Raw genomic sequence first — 17092 nt, 5'->3', positions numbered from 1 at the left:
GAAACCCGTGGATGGATGTACAAATTACAAACAATCACCCCCTTTTGTGCTTTGTTGCATCAGCCTGTACCTCCTTGTGAAAGCAGAGTTTCTGGCAGGCAGCAAGCCCCTGACAGACATCATTTCCCCACCCAGGCATGAGGCCAGCAGGCACCCAGCAGCATGCCCGACAGCCTTTCACAAGACCTGAGCGTCCTCGAGCTCTGCAAAGCGCCAGAACTCTTCTCTCTCCGCTCAGGAATCGGGTCGCTGGGCACTTTGTGCCGCTGGGATTTGGGTTGTTGCTGCTGGCATAACGTGTGCTCGTGACATGGTGGGCACACAGCAGAGCCTCTGGGGACAGGCAGGGCTGCTGGGACAGCGATAAGCTGTGCCACTTGTCCTGGCTGGCACTGGGAAGGGGCCATTGCCACAGCAACGGGATTTGCCAGCTCAGCACACGGCATTCCTCGGCCATGCTCCCACAGCGGTGGGGACAAGGAGGAACTGGCAGCACTCACATGAGGCTGCCTTTTCTCACTCTGGAGGAAGAGACTTCCTTAGGTTTAAGCCTCAGTGACAACACAACCAATGCAAAATACGGTGATGCAGAAACCGGAGTGTGAACCAAGCGGGCGGGAGGAGCTGAGAGCACAAAGCCTGAAGTGAGAATCACAGCCACAGTTTGCACTGCTGGCTGTGACCTGCTTCATCAAAATGTAGAGCAGGGCTTTGCAGGGAGCTCTGTTGGCAGAGTAGAGAGATGGTGAGAGATAGCAGGTGGAGGTGGGGACAGGAAGGATGGCACAGTGTCACGCAAGGTGTCAGCCTGTCTCACCATTTGTGCTTTCTCACCTCTATGCAGAGAACTGGGGTTAGAAGGGACACAGAGCTGCAAAATGCTCCACATAGTATTTGCTCTTTTGACTCTCCCATGCCAGACTCATCCTCAGAGCCACAAACAATGAACCAAGCAAGAGTCACTTCCCCAAACCATGGGATGATGGCTGGGCTCTCACATCAACCCCCTTTCAGTTTGAGGCCATTCTCCCTTGTCCTGACACGGCAAAATCACCAGATCTCTTCTCATTCACAAGGACCATAGCAGACAAGCGTGTCAGTGGTGAATGGAACTCTGTGGTTGAGCTGCTGTGGTTGAAGTGCTGAGATGGGTGAGTGGTGTATGCAGCCCTTCCAGACCCAGCACCTAGAGAGCCTGTGAGCAGGGCAGCGGCAGCCAGCACACTTCTCCATGGGGATGCTCATATTTTTGCATTTGGAGACGGGGGATAAAGCTTGCTCAACAGTTGAGAGGGAGGCTCCTGCAGGACCAGGCATTGAAGGATGCCTGAACCAAATCTGCGCGCAGCAGGTTTGGACCCTGAGTCACCAACACATCACACCCTGCTCCTTTTCTCCCCTTTCACGCTCACTCCCACAGCGCTGCCCAGCCCCATCCTGCCCCTGAAAGGCCCTTTTTGGTGGCTCACCGACAGGGAGGGGGTGCCCTCGTCCTCCACGGTGACCACGAGGCTGTAGAAGCTCTGGCGCTCGCGGTCGGGCGGGGAGGGCCGGGTGGCGATCTCGCCGGTGACGCGGTCCATGCGGAAGGTCAGGTCCTCGTTCCCACGGGTGATGTAGTAGGACAGGACGCTGTTGAGGCCAATGTCCCGGTCGGTGGCGCGCACCTGGGCCACCGCCGTGCCACCGCCGACGTTCTGCGGAGATACGTGATGTAAATGCCGCGAGCATCATCCCATGTAAAATATCTAATTAATTATGTAATGGATTCTAATACAGACAGGGCACTGACATGCTTGAGGTTCCAAACTCGCCGCCCCAACACCCAGCAGCTCAGCAGGAAGCTGTACATTAGGTCTTATCTAGTCTGGCACAGCCTGGAAGAGCATAAAACCTGCAGTGTGTGCAAAGGTGAGGGCCGTGTAATGGACCCAGAGCTTGGCTAATTATTTTTGGATAGTCCCATTATGGGGAAAATCATAACAGAAATTCCCTTCTTCAACCTGCTCTGAACATGTATTAAATAGATAAGAAAACCTTAACAGGGCAATATCCTTAATGCTAAGCTATAAATCACGAGCAGCAGTTCCTCACAGCTAAGTGGCACTGGCTATTACTCATATTTCATTTTTCATCACCAAATTGAGAATTCCCCCCCTGCCTCAGTCCAGGAATTAAACTGTCAGGAAATAAGTTGTCTTTTCTCACGCCTGATTGTGTTTTATGGCTTAATTATCTAGCCCTTGCTAAGCTGTTTCCTGAAAGCCATTCTTATTCTGCGCTGCACCGTCCCTCATGTCACTTTGGTGGCATTTCCATGGGTGTGTAGCCACTTCTCCTTCCTGCAGGTCCCTGCAGCCTCACGGGTTTAAGCTGCTCGCAGAGCTCTTTCCTAGCCCAAAACTAGGAGTACATCACCAGTGAGGACTTTCAAGGGGTCACCAACACCTCTACCACCCAAGGTGAGGATGGCAAGGAGTCACTGATCCTTGATGGCCCGAGGTTAGGTTTGCAAGGGGATGCTGACCATCAAATGACCAAAGATGAGCTTTGCACGGGGTCACTGATCCTCAAATGACCCAAGGTGATGTTTGCAAGGGACACTCTTGTTGTCCCCACTTGCCTTGTGGTCAGACGTGGCCCTGGGAGGGTGGAAGGAGAGGAGCAGGGGGCTTACCTCGCTCACGCTCACGTTGTAGCCGAAGGGGCTGTCGATGACAGGGGGGTTGTCGTTGACATCCAGGATGTTCACTCGTAGAATGTGCTCCTTCCTCCGGGGAGGATCGCCGCCATCTGATGCTTGGATCTGTGGTTGGGTGTGGATTTTCAAGGGGAAAAATGCGCTACTTTGAAGCTCACAGCTCCAGGAAAGCAAACCAGAAGGCCAAGGGGTGAGTGGGGTAGTTTGGTGCTGACCCTTAAGGTGTAGTGATCCAGCAGCTCCCGGTCCAGCGGCCGTGCCACAAACACCTCGCCGTAGGTGCCGTTGGTCGTACGGATCTCAAAAGCCCGGCCGATGTTCCCTGAAGTCAGTGAGAAAGTCACCTGGAAACATCACAGGGCAGAGTGATGGTGAGGAGGAAGAAGAGAAAGGAGACCCCACAGAAACAAATCCAGCGTCCACCCAAGATGTCTCTTTGAAAATGTCCAGCCACCCCAAAGCAAACAGGGCCAACCCCCATCCCATCCACAGCTCCTGTGCTGCCAGCAATTTTTGTTATTAAGGGTGTTGGGACCTCATTAATGCTCGTCTGCAGGGTAATGAAAATAGCAAATGTCAGAGAGCTTCCTGCTCAGTCTGCCAAGGATTTTTCTGCCAGCCCCCACAACGGGAGAGGCCACAGCTGGTTTTCAGATTGCAGGGCTCCTTTTAACACTTGTCCCACAGAGCTCTTTGCCCCAGACAGCCCAAGGAAAATGTTTTACCTCTCCTGCTGCTTTGGCTGTTGGTACTCACTGTACAAACCCCACAAAATCACTGTCATTATTGACCAGAATTTGCTCTCACAGGGGTGTAGTGGGAAGGGGTTGGGAGGGGAATTTCTGCATCAGTGAAAGGCTACACACAGCCTCGGAGAAGTTGGAAGGGACCCACAAGGATCATCGAGTCCAACTCTGGCCCTGCACAGGAAAACCCCAGGAATCACACCATGTGCCTGAGAGCATTGTCCAAATGTCTCCCTCCCTACCTGGCCGTTCCTGCCTGCATCTGGATCTCGGGCCAGGACCAGGGCCACCCTCTTGCCCACGGCGCTGTCCTCGGCCACGCTGACAGACGAGTCAGAGGTGATGTCGAACTGGGGGCTGTTGTCATTCTCGTCCAGGACTGTGATGGTCACCTGTGAAGGGGACACGGGGCTCAGGGCATGGACAGAAGCCAGAGCCCTGCCCACCCAGCATCAACATCCACCTTGGAGGCTGCAGAAACAGCACAAGCCTGCTGCATCTCTCAAACAGTGCAATTTTTTTGTGGAACATCCTCTGATATTTATCCTCCAAATAGCCGGGAATGGAGCAGCTAGGGTTGCTGCAGGGTGACCCTTTCCTGCTAAACTTTCCAGTAGCAGTGATTTCATCCATGTTCACAGCAGCAGGGTTGGGCAGGATTTGCTTTAAAGCTCAGCGGGCACAAGGAGGGCAGAGTGGAGTGTGTTTAACTCCACCAGGGAAAGCTGGAGGAGACCTGAGCTCCCTCCTGGAATAGGGCACATGAGCATGAGATGCTCGAAGGGGATCTAGCTACCTTGGCCACAGTTAGGCAGAGGAAATGCTCTCATCGAGTTTATAATCCAAGTGCTGCAGAGCAACACAGAAATGAGAGAGGAAGAGCCTTTCTGTTCCCGGGGATTTATTTTCGGGTGCCCCAAGCTCCCAGGTGCGGCCAGGCTGAATGTGACAACATCCCGGGAGGAAGCTGGGGAGCAAGTTGTGAGCCCTGGGGTGATTCACTTATTGTTGCTGCTGGATTCAAAACACAGAGCCAGGAGCAGGGACAGCTCATTCAGCCACTGTGGTAGATCCGGTAGCTGCCATCCAAGTGTCGGATCAGGGAGCTGGGATTCAACAGGGTGGCTCCCGGGGCTGCCCCACATCCTGGGGGTGGTGGGACAGTGCTGGAGACCTCCACCCCAGCCTCTCCCTGCAGCTCAGTGTGGACCCTGGGAGGGATTCTGGTCCCCAGCACGACGGACACGCTTACCTTCTGTTGGAGGAAAGTAGAGGGAGAAACAGAGAACACAAACAATGAGGAGTTAGTGAGGGATGAGGAAGTGTGGGTTCACCCTGCATCCTGCCACAGCAGTGCCAGGGGTCATGGGTATCCCTCTGCAGCGATTTGGTGGCTCCACCTCTGGGGCATCCCTTTGTTTTTTTTTCTAGATAAGCTGGCATATCTGCCCCTCACACTGAGAGTGATTCAGATAAGAGTTTGGTGTGGTGTGGAGAGCAGTGAGCATCAGCACCCATGGGCTGGCAGGAAAATGCAAATCACCCCCTGCCTGCTGCCTGTGAAACTGCTAAATATAACCCTCTGAAACAAAAACCACTGTGGAGTTTCGAGGCCCTAAATTTACCTCCTTCTAAATTGTTTTAGCAGGATTTTCACCCAGATCAGGGTTTGCAGACCCTGGAAGCTGGAGCAGAAAGCTCAGCTAGGGCAGGCAGGCCCATGCCAGAGGTGGGAGAGGGAGGTGATCCGAGGTTGACAGCGGATGGTGGGAAAGCTGGGAGAAGCTACTCACCACTGTGGAATCAATCTTTGGTCCTCCATCATCAGCCACCACTGTCAAGGTGTAGAAATCCCCTTTCTCTCGGTCCACCTGGCCTTTGACTGTGATCACACCCTGCCAAGCATGAGCGACAGCTGTGTTGGCCACCAAAACCAAAGCTCAGAGCGCCCAAACAAGCCAGGAGGGACCATGCTGTGGCTGCTTACCGTGATCCCATTGATTTTGAAGAGGGAGAGCGCTTGGGGGTTGGTGTTGGGGTCGAACTTGTAGGTGATCTGGTTGAGGTTGTCGATGGAGCGAGCCTGGACGCGGAGCACCTCAGAGCCCAGGGGGATGTTCTCCATGATCACGGCCTCGTAGCTGCTGTTGGAGAACTGCACGGCCTCGTCCAGCTCGTTCAGCAGGCTGACGTACACGCTGCAGAAGCCCTGGTTGTTGGGGGGCGCTTGGTCTGTGGCAGAGACGTTCATCAGATAGCTGGTTTTGGTCTCGTAGTCCAGGTACTCGATGGTTGTGATGAGCCCCGTGCTCTCGTCAATCTCAAACTTCCCTTCCGCGCCCGACACGATTTTGTAGCTCACCAGACCTCCATTCCCTGAGGAGGGAGCAGGAACCGTGGCTCTGGCTGGACCAAGCACCCCAAAAAGGCAGGCACTGCCAGCAGAGCCCATCCTGTGAGATTTCAGCTCAGCCCAGCCCAGCCAGGATCCATGCAGTGGCTGATCTCTGGATCAGTGCACACCGCGTGCTCCTCACCCTGCCTTTCCCACCTGTGTCTCGGTCGGTGGCCCGGACCACGGCCACCGAGGTGCCTATTCCTGCTGTCTCCCGCAGCCCCAGGCGGTTGTACTGGCGTTGGGTGAACACCGGCACCTCGTCGTTGACGTCTTCCACGTACACGATCACCTGGGAATGTACCCGGAGAAACTGTGCGTGAATGGGTGAGCTTGGGGAGCAAACCCTTGGTGGTGAAACGTTTCAGTGTGTTCAAAGCCAGGGCTCAGAGCAACCTGGGTTAGTGCAGGTGCCCCTGACAATGGCAGGGGGAGTTGGAACTACGGGAGATTTAAGGTCCCTTCCAACTGAACCCATTCCGTGATCCTGAGATAATCTCTTCTTCAAACACCGCGTGATGGAGAGTGAACACAAACGGTTTAACATCAGAGCTGCGTGGGTCAGGGTGAGTCAGTCTTTCCCTGCTGGAGGGGAGTTACACTGGGTACATTAATTCCTCCATCCTCTGGGATCCCCTGACCAAACCCTTGAAGACCTTGCAACACAGAAACGCTGGTGACTTGGTGGGAAATTTTTGCTCCAAGTTCAGTGCTGTTTCCCCAGGGAACACATTTCCTTCTCCTGGTTTTCTGCTCGCTGCTGCTGGTGCTGGGGGCACTTCACACTCAGCCAGAGCCCACCCCATCACTGGGTCTAAGAATAGATGCAGCTATTGAGGGCTGGGTTTGTAGGAACCGTGGGAAGCTGGTGTGCTGCAGCTGAGGACTGTCACCACTGGGCCCTGGATTATTTAAATAGTGCCTGGCTGTAACAGTGGTGGCAGTTTGTACTAACTAATTAGTGGGGTTTTTTTGGTTTTTTTTCTTTTACTTAGAGCTAGGATTAAAAAATATATGAAGGAAATTTTTTTTTGTGTTTGGGCTTGGTTGTTCATTAAATCTTATCAAAAGTATAGAGCGTTCAACAGCACTTCTAGCTACTTACTAGAAGCGAGGAAAATGGAGGAAGATCCAGCTGCTACAAGGTCTCTTAAAGCCAAACAGTCCAATAGAGAAATAACACCTATATTATTTATCCTTTTAACCCAATAATTGGATTCCCATGACCTTTAGTGTGACACTGACTGACCAACCAGAAACTACTACCTGAAACCATGAAGAAGGAAGATGAACACCAAAAGAGACACCACCCAAAATCTTGTCCTGTACCTATTATTATACTATAAAACCCTCAAATTTTAAACCCTTTACCATGTGAAAGCACACACTTCTATTTCACTACACACCCGTGATTTTAACTCCATCACTCAAATTTAAAACCCTTCTCCAAGGCCTCAGGTCACAAGCAGTGTTCTCCAGGGGGTCAGTGCCAGAAAGCACAGAAAACTCGAAAACCCCAGATTTCTGGGATCCAACACCTGGCCAGGACACATGGTTTTCAACAGGCTGAGGCTCAGCTTTTCCTCCCAGCAGCAGAGCCACATCTCACGGAGCAAGCAGAACTCCCTGTGAGTGACTGCTGCACCACTCGGCAGCCCAATGGCACCAAAACATCACGGGAAAAAAGAAAAATCAAACAACCTCCCACCAACAAGCTCTTCTCTACCCATGAGCATCCCCCAGAGACTTTCCATCAGCATCCTCATCACACACATCCTCATCAGCCACATCCTTGTGATTTCCTGCGAGCGCTGGGAAGGAGTGCGCATTTTGGCGCCTGTTTTGCGCGAGGGGCTCTGCTGCATCTGCCGGGTCCTTACCCGCACGGAGCTCCTCATGGGGCCCTGCTCCGTGTTGTAGGCCTCCACCTCCAGCACGTGGGAGGAGTTCTGCTCCCTGTCCAGGTGCCGCACGCCTCGCATCACCAGCCCTGTGCTGGGATTGATGCGGAAGTGGTTGTGCTCATTTCCTGGTCGGGGGGGAAAAAAGACAGGGATGTTGCCCACTGCCTCACATCCATCCTGGTGAGCTCTCCCTGGGGGGGTCTTTTGGAGGGAGATTACTGAGCAAAAACTTCAGCCCAATCACCTCTGGTTGCATCAGACTCAGCCACACCAGTGTTTGGCCCTGGATCAGGCCAGGAGGAGCTACAGAATCTCTTCAAATAAGAAAAATGTGGATGTGTTGCCAGAGGAGGCCACAAAGATGCTCTGAGGGTGGAGCAACTCTGCTCTGGATCCAGGCTGTGTTCTGCCTGGAGAAGGAAAGGCTCTGAGGAGACCTTAGAGCCCCATCCAGTGCCTAAAGGGGCTCTGAAAGGGCTGGAGAGGGAATTGGGACAAGGGCCTGGAGTGACAGGACAAGGGACAATGGCTTCAGACTGAAAGACAGCAGGGATAGATGGAATATTGGAAAGAAATTCTTCTCTGTGAAAATGGTGAAGCCCTGCTGCCCAGAGGAGCTGCGGCTGTCCCATCTCCAGAAGTGTCCAAGGCTGTGTTGGAGGGGCTTGGAGCAACCTGGGGTGGTGGAAGGTGTCCCTGCCCATGGCAGGGGGCTGGAATGAGGTGAACTATAGGGTCCCTTCCAACCCAAACCAGTCTGTGATTTTAGGGTTCTATCTAGCTGTCCATCCATGACAAATCATCCCCCAGCAATGAGCCCTAAAGTTGAATTTTGCTTAGGGCTAGGAGAAATGGTTCTGTGGGCTCTAAAGTGCAAAAGGATGGCGAGCTCAACCTCCTGAAGCTGGATGGAGCCTGGGACAAACCCCCAACGCACGAAAGGACACCTGGACTTACCCTTGACAATCCTGTACCACACTCTCCCGTTAATGCCTTCGTCCGCATCCGTGGCTTTCACCTTCATGAGAAAAACAGAGGAGTAGAGGTGAAGGGCAGAGAATTCCAGACTAGGACTAGTCCTCCTACCCTGCCAAAGCTGGACATCCTTCTCCTCCACCAGAGCTGGGGAGCTTACCAAATGCAAAATGAAGTAAGTTCCCCTCCCTTTATCGCTGGACAGCAGGGAGAGTGGACTCAGGAACCCTTGGCTGCCAGCTCGGCTGCTGGAGCTGAGCCTCAGGATCACACCACAAATCCCACAGTGGGCTGGAGGAGGTGCCTCCATCAATCCCACCCTGCCTTCCAATGTTTGTCCCAGGGATGCTGCCTGGGATGGAGCCTTGCCGAGATGATTTGAGCTGGGCAGGGGGAGGTCGGCAAGCAGCCCAAGGCATCCTGCTTTCCAAGCAGCAGCACATAGAAAAACCATCCTAGAGCACCCTTGTGAGCCCCTGAGCAAGGATGGGAGCACCCCTAGGCTCTGATGCACTGCACAGTCCCTGCACAGATCAAATCTGCCCTGGGAAAACCAAGGCACGGGTCCCCTCTGGTGTCACCGAACAAGACTGCAGTGCTTTCCCTACAGCCCAGTCAGCAGTTGGCAGCTGGGAAGCGGGACCTGGTGGTGACCAGCAGGGCTGGGGCTTCCAATCCAGCTGGCAACGAGCCCCTGAAAGCACCACAAAGCACCCAAAGCACCCAAAGCTCGACCGCAGTGCTCACAAAGCACCAGGGCAAGGATGCAGCGAGTGCCCCAGGCTTTATTCCCTCACTGCTTCCCTCTGCAAGGCACCTTCTGCCTCATCTTCTTCCTATGATACTACCCAGCAGTTTCTTTTTTTCCTGGGGAGGTTTGCACCCAGATTTATGCTGGAAAGAGGAAAGGCTGTTGCAAGGAGCTTTCACTCTCAGCCCCACACAACACTCGCAGGAGTCAGAGATGCTCCTCTGAAACGTGGCTTTGAGGTACCTTGAGCTCCCTTCCACCAAGTCCCCCTGTGTCAGCAGAAAACTTGGAAAATACTGACCTCTGTCTGGATTTCTCATCCCTGTGCCCACACATGCTGTTTTCTTCTGTCCCAGCCCATTTCATCTCATGTTCATGGCTTATTCCACGTTCCACCAAGGACTTCCCTGCACAGTGGGGAGCTCTCCCTCCCAAACCAGCTCTTTCTCCTGCTGGGCTCCCTGAGGCAGAGCTGGGCTGTCTCCTCTCCCGTGGGATGGATGGCCCCTACAGCAGCAGGCAGGCGATGCCCAGGCAGACCAGCTGCCTGGGCATGGCACAGGGAAAAGCTATCATGTCAGCAAAGGAAAAGCTTCCCATGTTTTCACAGGGAAAAGCCAGGGATGGGAGGCAAATATTTCCAGCTTTTTGTGCCATTCCTTGCCCCAGGAGGTCACATTTCAGGATGAGCCAACTGCACCTTGTAAATCCCCTTGGGCCATCCTTTTCGCAGCTCAGCCCGAGCCTGAGGCTCTGGTACATAAACTAGGTGATAAGGGTCAGCCCAGGCTCTGTTTTTTTATTAAAAACCAGTAGTTTGCATTAGAGCAAGGTGTGCAGCCTGAGGAAAACTGGTCTGCTGCTGGTTTGACCTGCTGAGGTCCCAAAGGAAAGGTGGTACTTTGACATTGTCCCAAATTCGGGAAAACAATGGCACGGAGGGCAGGCAGTGGGAGAAAAGCGGATTGTGCTGCAGGTGGAAAGCGCCTGGTGCAGCTGAGCTGAGCTCCAGCCTGTTCCATCCCTCTGCTGCAGGCACAGCCAGCCCGTCACAGCCCCCTTTCAACTACGGCAAAGGATGAGGAGGGGCACTAAAAGAATGGGGAAAAAAGCAGATTTTCTGGGAAAAGGGGGAGCAGGATGTGGATGCCAGGTGCCACTCCTCCCACCGCGGGGGGCTCAGCCCACGACCGCACCACTGAGTTATCCTACAGGGATAAATCCCGAGGGAATGCAGGGATCAACCCCAGCAAGGGACACGGCTCCAGCCCGGGAAGGGGCTCTGGCTGTCCCCTGTGTCCCACCCTCCCCAAAGGGAGGAGGGGGCTGGCAGCCGGCAGAGCGCGGTGGGACGGGCGGCAAGGAGCGAGTGCGGGAGGCAGAGCCCGGGCTCGGCCGGCTGGGGAGAGGTAGGGACCCCAAAAACTCCACACTGCCGGCCCCACAGGTCACCCCAGGGTGAGACAGAGCCCCGGCTGCAGAGCTGCTGCGCTCAGCCCGGGGAGAGGGCTGCCAATGGGTGGGGATGCGAAATTCGGGGTGGGGATGCGAAATTCGGGGTGGGGATGAAGTCAGGCATCCCTCCTCCCTTCCCAGGCGCGTTGCTGTGTCTCTCCCGGTGATGAGAGAGGGGGAAAGCCCTGTGGATGCAGCTCTGCCGTTTCACAGCGAGGGAGATGGGGAGCAGCATCACTCACAACCCTCTGCTCTGGGATCCCAACCATCCGGGTCTGGGAGTGCCCACCATCACCTCCTCCTGCAAGCGAAATCCTGGGAAGATTTGGGAAAAGTTGGGGAGCTCCGGGAAAAGTGTTGCTAAGCAGGCTGGGGAGGGGAATGAGAGCTGCTTTTCCTGGGAATTGTGGCACAGGCAGTGCCTGAAAACAGCCTTTTCTTTGCAGGACTTTGAGGAAAGGGAGGGAGAGCATGTGGAGAAGCTGCCAAACTAGCCAGGCCAGGGAGCACTGCCTGCTGCTGGGCAGAACAGCCCTCTCTGCTGCTCAGGCACGAGAATAATTCTTTTTTTTCTTCCTTTCCACCTTTCTCAGGGACATTTTACCTTCTGCAATTTCTCTTTCTTTGTTCTCTGATCCTCATCTGCCTCGTGGCCAGTGCTGGAGCCTGAGTGCTCGAGGGTGTGTGTCACATTTGGAGCTGATCAGGCTGGGGAGGATTTCCAGGACAGGCAAATCTCTTTTAACCCACCAGGGTGAAGAATATGGAGCCTGGGTGGGACAGTGATGCTGGGAAGCGGCAATGCTATGAAAGCTCTGCCTGCTGAGCTCTGTGAGGAGAGGCTGGATGGGGAGCAAGAGGAGAGCAGGGAGTGGATGAAAAAGCCTGGGAAAACATCAGTGTGGTCCCTCCTGATGGGTTTCTATGGAACACTGTCAAGCGAATTTAAAAGACAAACTCTGTAGCCATGAGCAAGAACGGCCTGAAGGAATTGTCCACGCCTCCTGGCTGGTTCTTGAGGAGCAATGTGAGCACATGCAGTCAGCAAATGCCAGCACTAAGGTAGCCCTGGAAACCTTGACTGAGGCTGCCTTTGGTGTGGGACACGCTGCAGCCCTGCCTGTGCCTGGCAGCACACAGGAGCCTGCTCCATGGACACTGGGATTGCTGCTCTATTCCCAAAGCTGAGGGGAAGGGACAGAGCTAGTTAAAGATTAAAAAATATCCTAATATCTCCTTATGAAGAGAGGTGAAAACATCACTGTGGAAGGGGTGACAAGAGCCCCTGGGACTGCCTGCAATACACTCAGGGACTCACCCTCTCAAATGCTGACCCATTTGTTTTCCATTTCCCATCTTCCAGGCTCTGACCCATGGAAACAGCACCATCTTCCCCAAGACTGGGGAGCAAGTCTCCCTTCAAGTTCTGAGCAGGCTGATACACCCTTACTGATCCAAACCATGTCACTGATGTCCCCTCTCCACTTTTTGGGATGTTTTACGGTGAATGTTTGGCTGCTGCCTTACACACACCTGTGTGATTTTGGGATGCAAGAGCAGACCCAGAGACCCTGGCAGCCGCTGCAGCCCTGCCTTTCTCCCCTCTAAGATCTTGGTTTTAAATTGGCTCAATCCAAACCCAAGTTCACTGGGAGATTGCCCAGCCACAGACCAGTTAGACTGCTCTCCCACAGGGAAGTCAGCATAATAAAGCTTCACCAAGAGGGTTGGCACAAACAGGATTTCCCCAGCCCTCATCTCCTCATCTCCATCTGGAGAGATGCCAGCCCCTGGCCCAGCCTGTGAGCAAAAAAATGGGTGCAAAATTCTCTTGGGAGGATCTGACCCATTGGGGGAAGGAGAGGACAGTCTCCACCAGGTGTTAGGTAAGAGCTGTCACTGCTGACATTTTGGGAAGCTGGTTTGCATCACCTGTGACATGTCTGAGCCTGAAAGCAGGTCAGCAAAATGACTGACACAAGGATTTTTGGCACGAGGTAGGGTGAGGGTGTTACTCTTCACCCCTGCAAAATAATAAAATCAGTGCTAGTACAATACCACAGCTTGATGGGGACCTATGAGGGCACTTATCAACCAGCTGTCCAATTTCTTCAGGAGAATATCACAAATCACAAAAGCCCCAAATGACAGCCAATTCAGCAAACCTGCATTTCTGGGGAACAGAGGAGAACCAAACCTCAGCAGCTTGTGGGGCAGGATTTTGAACTTTCTATATCTGGATACTTATCTCTTCCAGAAAATCTTCATGAAATGTGTGTGTGCTCCCTAAAAGTGTCCTCCCAGGGGCCATGGTACCACATATAAATAGTGGTAGGTTTCTTTGCCAGGTGGTTTTGCACTTCAGTTCAGGGTGATACTTTGCCTCCTGGCAAAGCAGATGGACACCTCCTGTCCCCCTGTACCACTGAAAACGTGGCTGGGAGAATCTTGGGCATCAAGGCATGGCAAGAATGCTTAACCAGAGGGTGGCTGTCTGTCCACGTGGTAACCACTTGTGCCACTTCTCTGTGTCACCTTGCACTGCAGGGAAGATGAGCACAGAGGACTCTGCCAACGGGACCTCTCCCACCCCGCCTCTCATTCCCACCACGGAGCTGCTCCCACCCAGTGCTGCATCCCCTCAGGTGACAGACTGGCTGCCCATCATCGCTGGGGTCATCTGCATCTTCCTGCTCCTGGCCACCCTCCTCATCCTTGCCACGCTCTGCAAGCCAGCAGCGCTGGGCTGGTCCCTGTCTGGTCCCCAGGAGCGCCTGCCCCACCACCCTGTGGATGCCAGCGAGCCCCAACTGAGGCTCTGGAAGCGTCTGGGCTCCCTGAGGTGCTCCCTCAGCAGCTTCAGGAGGAGCCAGATGATGTCTCAGAGCCCTCTGGCCTGTCCCAAACAGGACTGGCACATCATGGAGTCCACCAAAATGTGATCTTGCCCTGATGCTCTTTCCCAAGATTTTTGCTCCCTTCTCAAGCATCCTGAGCAGCCCAGCAGAGACCCCTTGAGCAACTCATTTCCAGGCAGCAGCTCTGGAAATTTGCAGTGGCTCTGCAAAACCAGGAGATTTTGCAATGTCAGGTTCCCAAATGCTTTCCAGGTTACTGCTTCCTGCCAGGGAAGGTGGAGGCATCCAAACTACACCCACACACAGCTAACAGCAGGCGGTCAAAAAAATCCTGCTGCTTCATTTCTTTTGGAAAACATTGTGCAAGTTGTGCTCTACCTGAACAAACAGCCTGGAAGAGAGCAGGAGTAACCTGGCCACCTGAAGAGAGGCAGCCCAGGGCAAACCTGCTCCACAGAAAGCAATCCTCAGTGGAGATTTCCCCCCGAGCAGCTGGAGGGAGGTTCATGCCCCATGAGCTGCCTGGTCCCTGTCACCCCCTCCATGTGGTCAATGCATTCCCATTCCTGCTCTCTGGTCTGCCTGGTTTTGGGAGAAAGGGATGGGGAAACATCCAGAAACTCTCCTGCTGCCGTGGTGTTGTGGGGATGCATTTGAAGGGAGAGACCTTCTGTACAAATGGTTCACACTGAAGGTGTAAATCAAAGTAAATTTCTGTTTCTCTTCCATCTTGTTCCGTGGAAAAACAACTCCCCCCAATCACTTCCTCTCTTTTGCCATGAACTTCCAAGGGCACACCCATCTTTTGGGAAGCGGGTTCTGAGAAAAGGCACTTTGACACCAGCCAGACTCGAGCTCCCTCCGTTCCTCCAATTTGCTAAAGCGGCTCCATTTGAGGAGCCCGGTGCAGGGGCACACCTCCATCCTGATGTCTGATCCCAGAAACATCGGGATCATGCCATAGTACAACAGGTGATGAGGAACCACAGGATTCCTTGGGGACCTTGGGACACAGGGCTGCCGGCAAACCTTTGTGGCAAAGGAGGCAAAAGGCTCCTTTCTTCTCTGCCGGTGACTCATCCTGCCGGCTTTGTCAGGGACAAAGCTGCCCCTTTCCCTGTGAGGTATTGAAGGCAGCAGGAGCCTTCCCAGGAAGCTCTGCAAAGAACCTTTGGTGCCTGCTCCAGAGGATCCCGGGGTTGGAAGGGATGCTGGAAGCCCGTGTGAATGCCCGCATTCATTCGGTGCTCACTGAGCCATTCAGCTCTGCCCACCGCTCCCTCAAAGAGACAAAAATGAAAGCAAAGCCCGAACGCTTTCCTCCCTCTCCGAGGGTTTTCCCCCCTCTCCGTGCATCTCTTTGCGGGCACTCCTCTCCCTCCCCGTGGAGATCTGTGTTTGGGAGGAGGGAGAAAGCAGGGATGCAGCCAAAGTGGCCTCGCCAGCACAGGGCTTGGCTCTTCTCTCACTCCCTGCGAGTTTCTCAATTCTTAATTTTTCCTTGCTCTTTGCTGCCTTCCCCCTGGCACCCACAGCCTGGACTAGCAGAGGGGTGGATGAGCAAGAACACATCTCACCCTGCCACGGGGGAACAGAAGGGGAGAGGCAATCTCAGCCCTGGGATTCCAGCAGCTCAGGTCAGGGCACAGTGATGGGGGACCCCCCTCCCAGCCCAGGGAAGAGCCACGTGCCTGCACAATGCTGCTGGCAGCAGGGATGTCCTCAGGGACACTGACTTCGTAGCTGCTCTGCAGGAAGATGGGTCTGTTGTCATTGACATCCAGGACGGTCACGAACACCGTGGCAGTGCCGGTGCGCCGGTTCCCGGTGGGACCATTGTCTGTAGGGACAGAAAAGGGAGGGAGGGAGGTTCAGCCACCTCCTCTTAGCTCACCCATGGCTGCTGAAATGACAGCATCAAGATTTCTAAACCAAAACATTTTGTCTTTTTGCAGCTTTCAAATCCCACACTGAACAATTTTTTCCCCCCTTCCTATTTTGATAGAAAAAGGAAAAGCCAAACCACCCCCAAGCTCTGCCATGGAGCCCAGTGAGGCTAGAAATGCAACTGGTCATTAGAGAGGATTGGCAATTCCATACACCAAGGGAAGGGACTGCTGGAGGCCAGGGATTTGGGAGATGAAGGCAGCCTGATGAGTTTTCCATAGCTGCAGCTCAGCACACAGCCAGAGAGCAGCAGGATGGGTTCATAGGCAAGGACATGGCAGCACAGCTCTTGGATTTGCCAGGGAGAATGAGGTACTGGGAAGCACGGATTGGGGTTGGGTTTTTCAACATGCCTGTTTTGCAGGGAGTGCTAAACCCATTCAACTGGGAGCCTGTGGGGTCTGGGAAAACACAGGCATTGTGATCCCCATGGGAGGGGCACAACAGATCCTTTGCCCCTTGGGATCCATCCCTGCTGCAGCCCCTGTGGCACCTGCAATGCTGTGCCCCCAACATTTCTGTCCAGGCCACTTATTCCTCCTTTCAAAAGGGACATCCAAGTCATCTGTGAACAGGCACATCATTATAAAGCTCTGGGGATGACAGCCAAGCTGAGTTTGGCACACAGACCCTCTGCCTGTGCCAGGTGGCTCAGGGTTAATCAGCAGCCACAGAGCCAAGGGCTGGCATGGCTTGAGGGGAACGATGCTGTGGCCTTGGTTTTGGGTCGAGGGCTGCCCTGGACAGTGTGAAGCTTCTCAGGAACAGGGAGCCTTCCTTCCCTGGGTGAAAGGGAGAGCCCTGGGGCTTGGCAAACCTGAGAGGGGGACACACCCTCCGCAAAAGCCATGATGGAACCGGGACGCGTTAATTCACACGGGCTGTGCAATGCTAACACCAGGCACAGGCTCTGGTTTGCAGAGTACCTTGGAGGTTGCTGCCCCTCCGACACACCTGCAAGGGAGCTCGACACGTGCACAACCACCCCATTTCCCATGGGATCCCTGGGAAATCCTTACCAATGGCCTCCAGGATCAGTGTGTAGGATGCCACAGTCTCCCTGTCCAGGCTCACCACTGTCCTGACCACCCCATCCCTGAAGCCAACGCTGAATTTGCCATCCTGGTTCCCACCTGCAGCAAAGGATAAGCAGAACAGAAATTTGGAATGTGCTGTTTTGGGTTGGGTTGGGCTGGGTTTTTTTGGGAGGGCCCTTAAAGGTCATCCTGTTCCAACAGTTTTCCACGGGCAGGGACACGTACTAGACCAGGCTGCTCTAACCTGACCTTTAACACCTCCAGGGATGAACTATCCACTGCTTCCATGTTCCAATGCCTGGCTACCCTTTCAGTGAAGAAAT

The 17092-nt window shown here is 54.0% G+C and overlaps 2 protein-coding genes across 9 annotated transcripts in view; one reads left to right on the top strand and one right to left on the bottom strand.

Moving 5' to 3' along the window:
* The window catches only part of CDH23 (cadherin related 23), a 169364-nt gene that overhangs the window by 30035 nt on the left and 122237 nt on the right, over positions 1-17092 (bottom strand). For 5 of the 8 annotated variants that reach the window (XM_033065501.1, XM_033065504.1, XM_033065505.1 and 2 more), the window contains exons 26-37: positions 16752-16865; positions 15477-15625; positions 8704-8764; positions 7723-7871; positions 5999-6134; positions 5435-5823; positions 5241-5342; positions 4700-4702; positions 3690-3839; positions 2917-3045; positions 2678-2806; positions 1470-1697 (exon numbers count right to left, since the gene is read on the bottom strand). In XM_033065501.1, coding sequence (XP_032921392.1) covers positions 1470-1697; positions 2678-2806; positions 2917-3045; positions 3690-3839; positions 4700-4702; positions 5241-5342; positions 5435-5823; positions 5999-6134; positions 7723-7871; positions 8704-8764; positions 15477-15625; positions 16752-16865 — 1739 coding nt within the window. Of the gene's footprint in view, positions 1-1469; positions 1698-2677; positions 2807-2916; positions 3046-3689; positions 3840-4699; positions 4703-5240; positions 5343-5434; positions 5824-5998; positions 6135-7722; positions 7872-8703; positions 8765-8881; positions 9047-9773; positions 10625-15476; positions 15626-16751; positions 16866-17092 lie in introns of those variants that run through there. The other 3 variants (XM_033065502.1, XM_033065507.1, XM_033065506.1) reach the window with 3 other exon arrangements.
* Positions 10672-14511, top strand: C8H10orf105 (chromosome 8 C10orf105 homolog). Its single transcript, XM_033065512.1, has 2 exons — positions 10672-10881; positions 13475-14511. Exons 1-2 carry the CDS (start codon positions 10704-10706, stop codon positions 13867-13869), a joined length of 573 nt encoding a protein of 190 aa, XP_032921403.1. The 5' UTR covers positions 10672-10703; the 3' UTR covers positions 13870-14511.

The sequence above is a fragment of the Catharus ustulatus genome, chromosome 8, assembly GCF_009819885.2.
Source record: "Catharus ustulatus isolate bCatUst1 chromosome 8, bCatUst1.pri.v2, whole genome shotgun sequence".
In the NCBI taxonomy this organism is placed as follows: domain Eukaryota; kingdom Metazoa; phylum Chordata; class Aves; order Passeriformes; family Turdidae; genus Catharus; species Catharus ustulatus.
The sequence above is the reverse complement of the archived record's forward strand: the minus strand, read 5'-3'. Positions and strand labels throughout refer to the sequence as shown.

Excerpts from the sequence above, each read along its gene's own strand:
- C8H10orf105 (XM_033065512.1), top strand. The coding sequence starts at position 10,704 with ATGCAGGGATCAACCCCAGCAAGGGACACGGCTCCAGCCCGGGAAGGG. Across the intron at positions 10,882-13,474 it reads GCTCGGCCGGCTGGGGAGAG|GGAAGATGAGCACAGAGGAC; the intron begins GTAGGGACCCCA and ends CTTGCACTGCAG.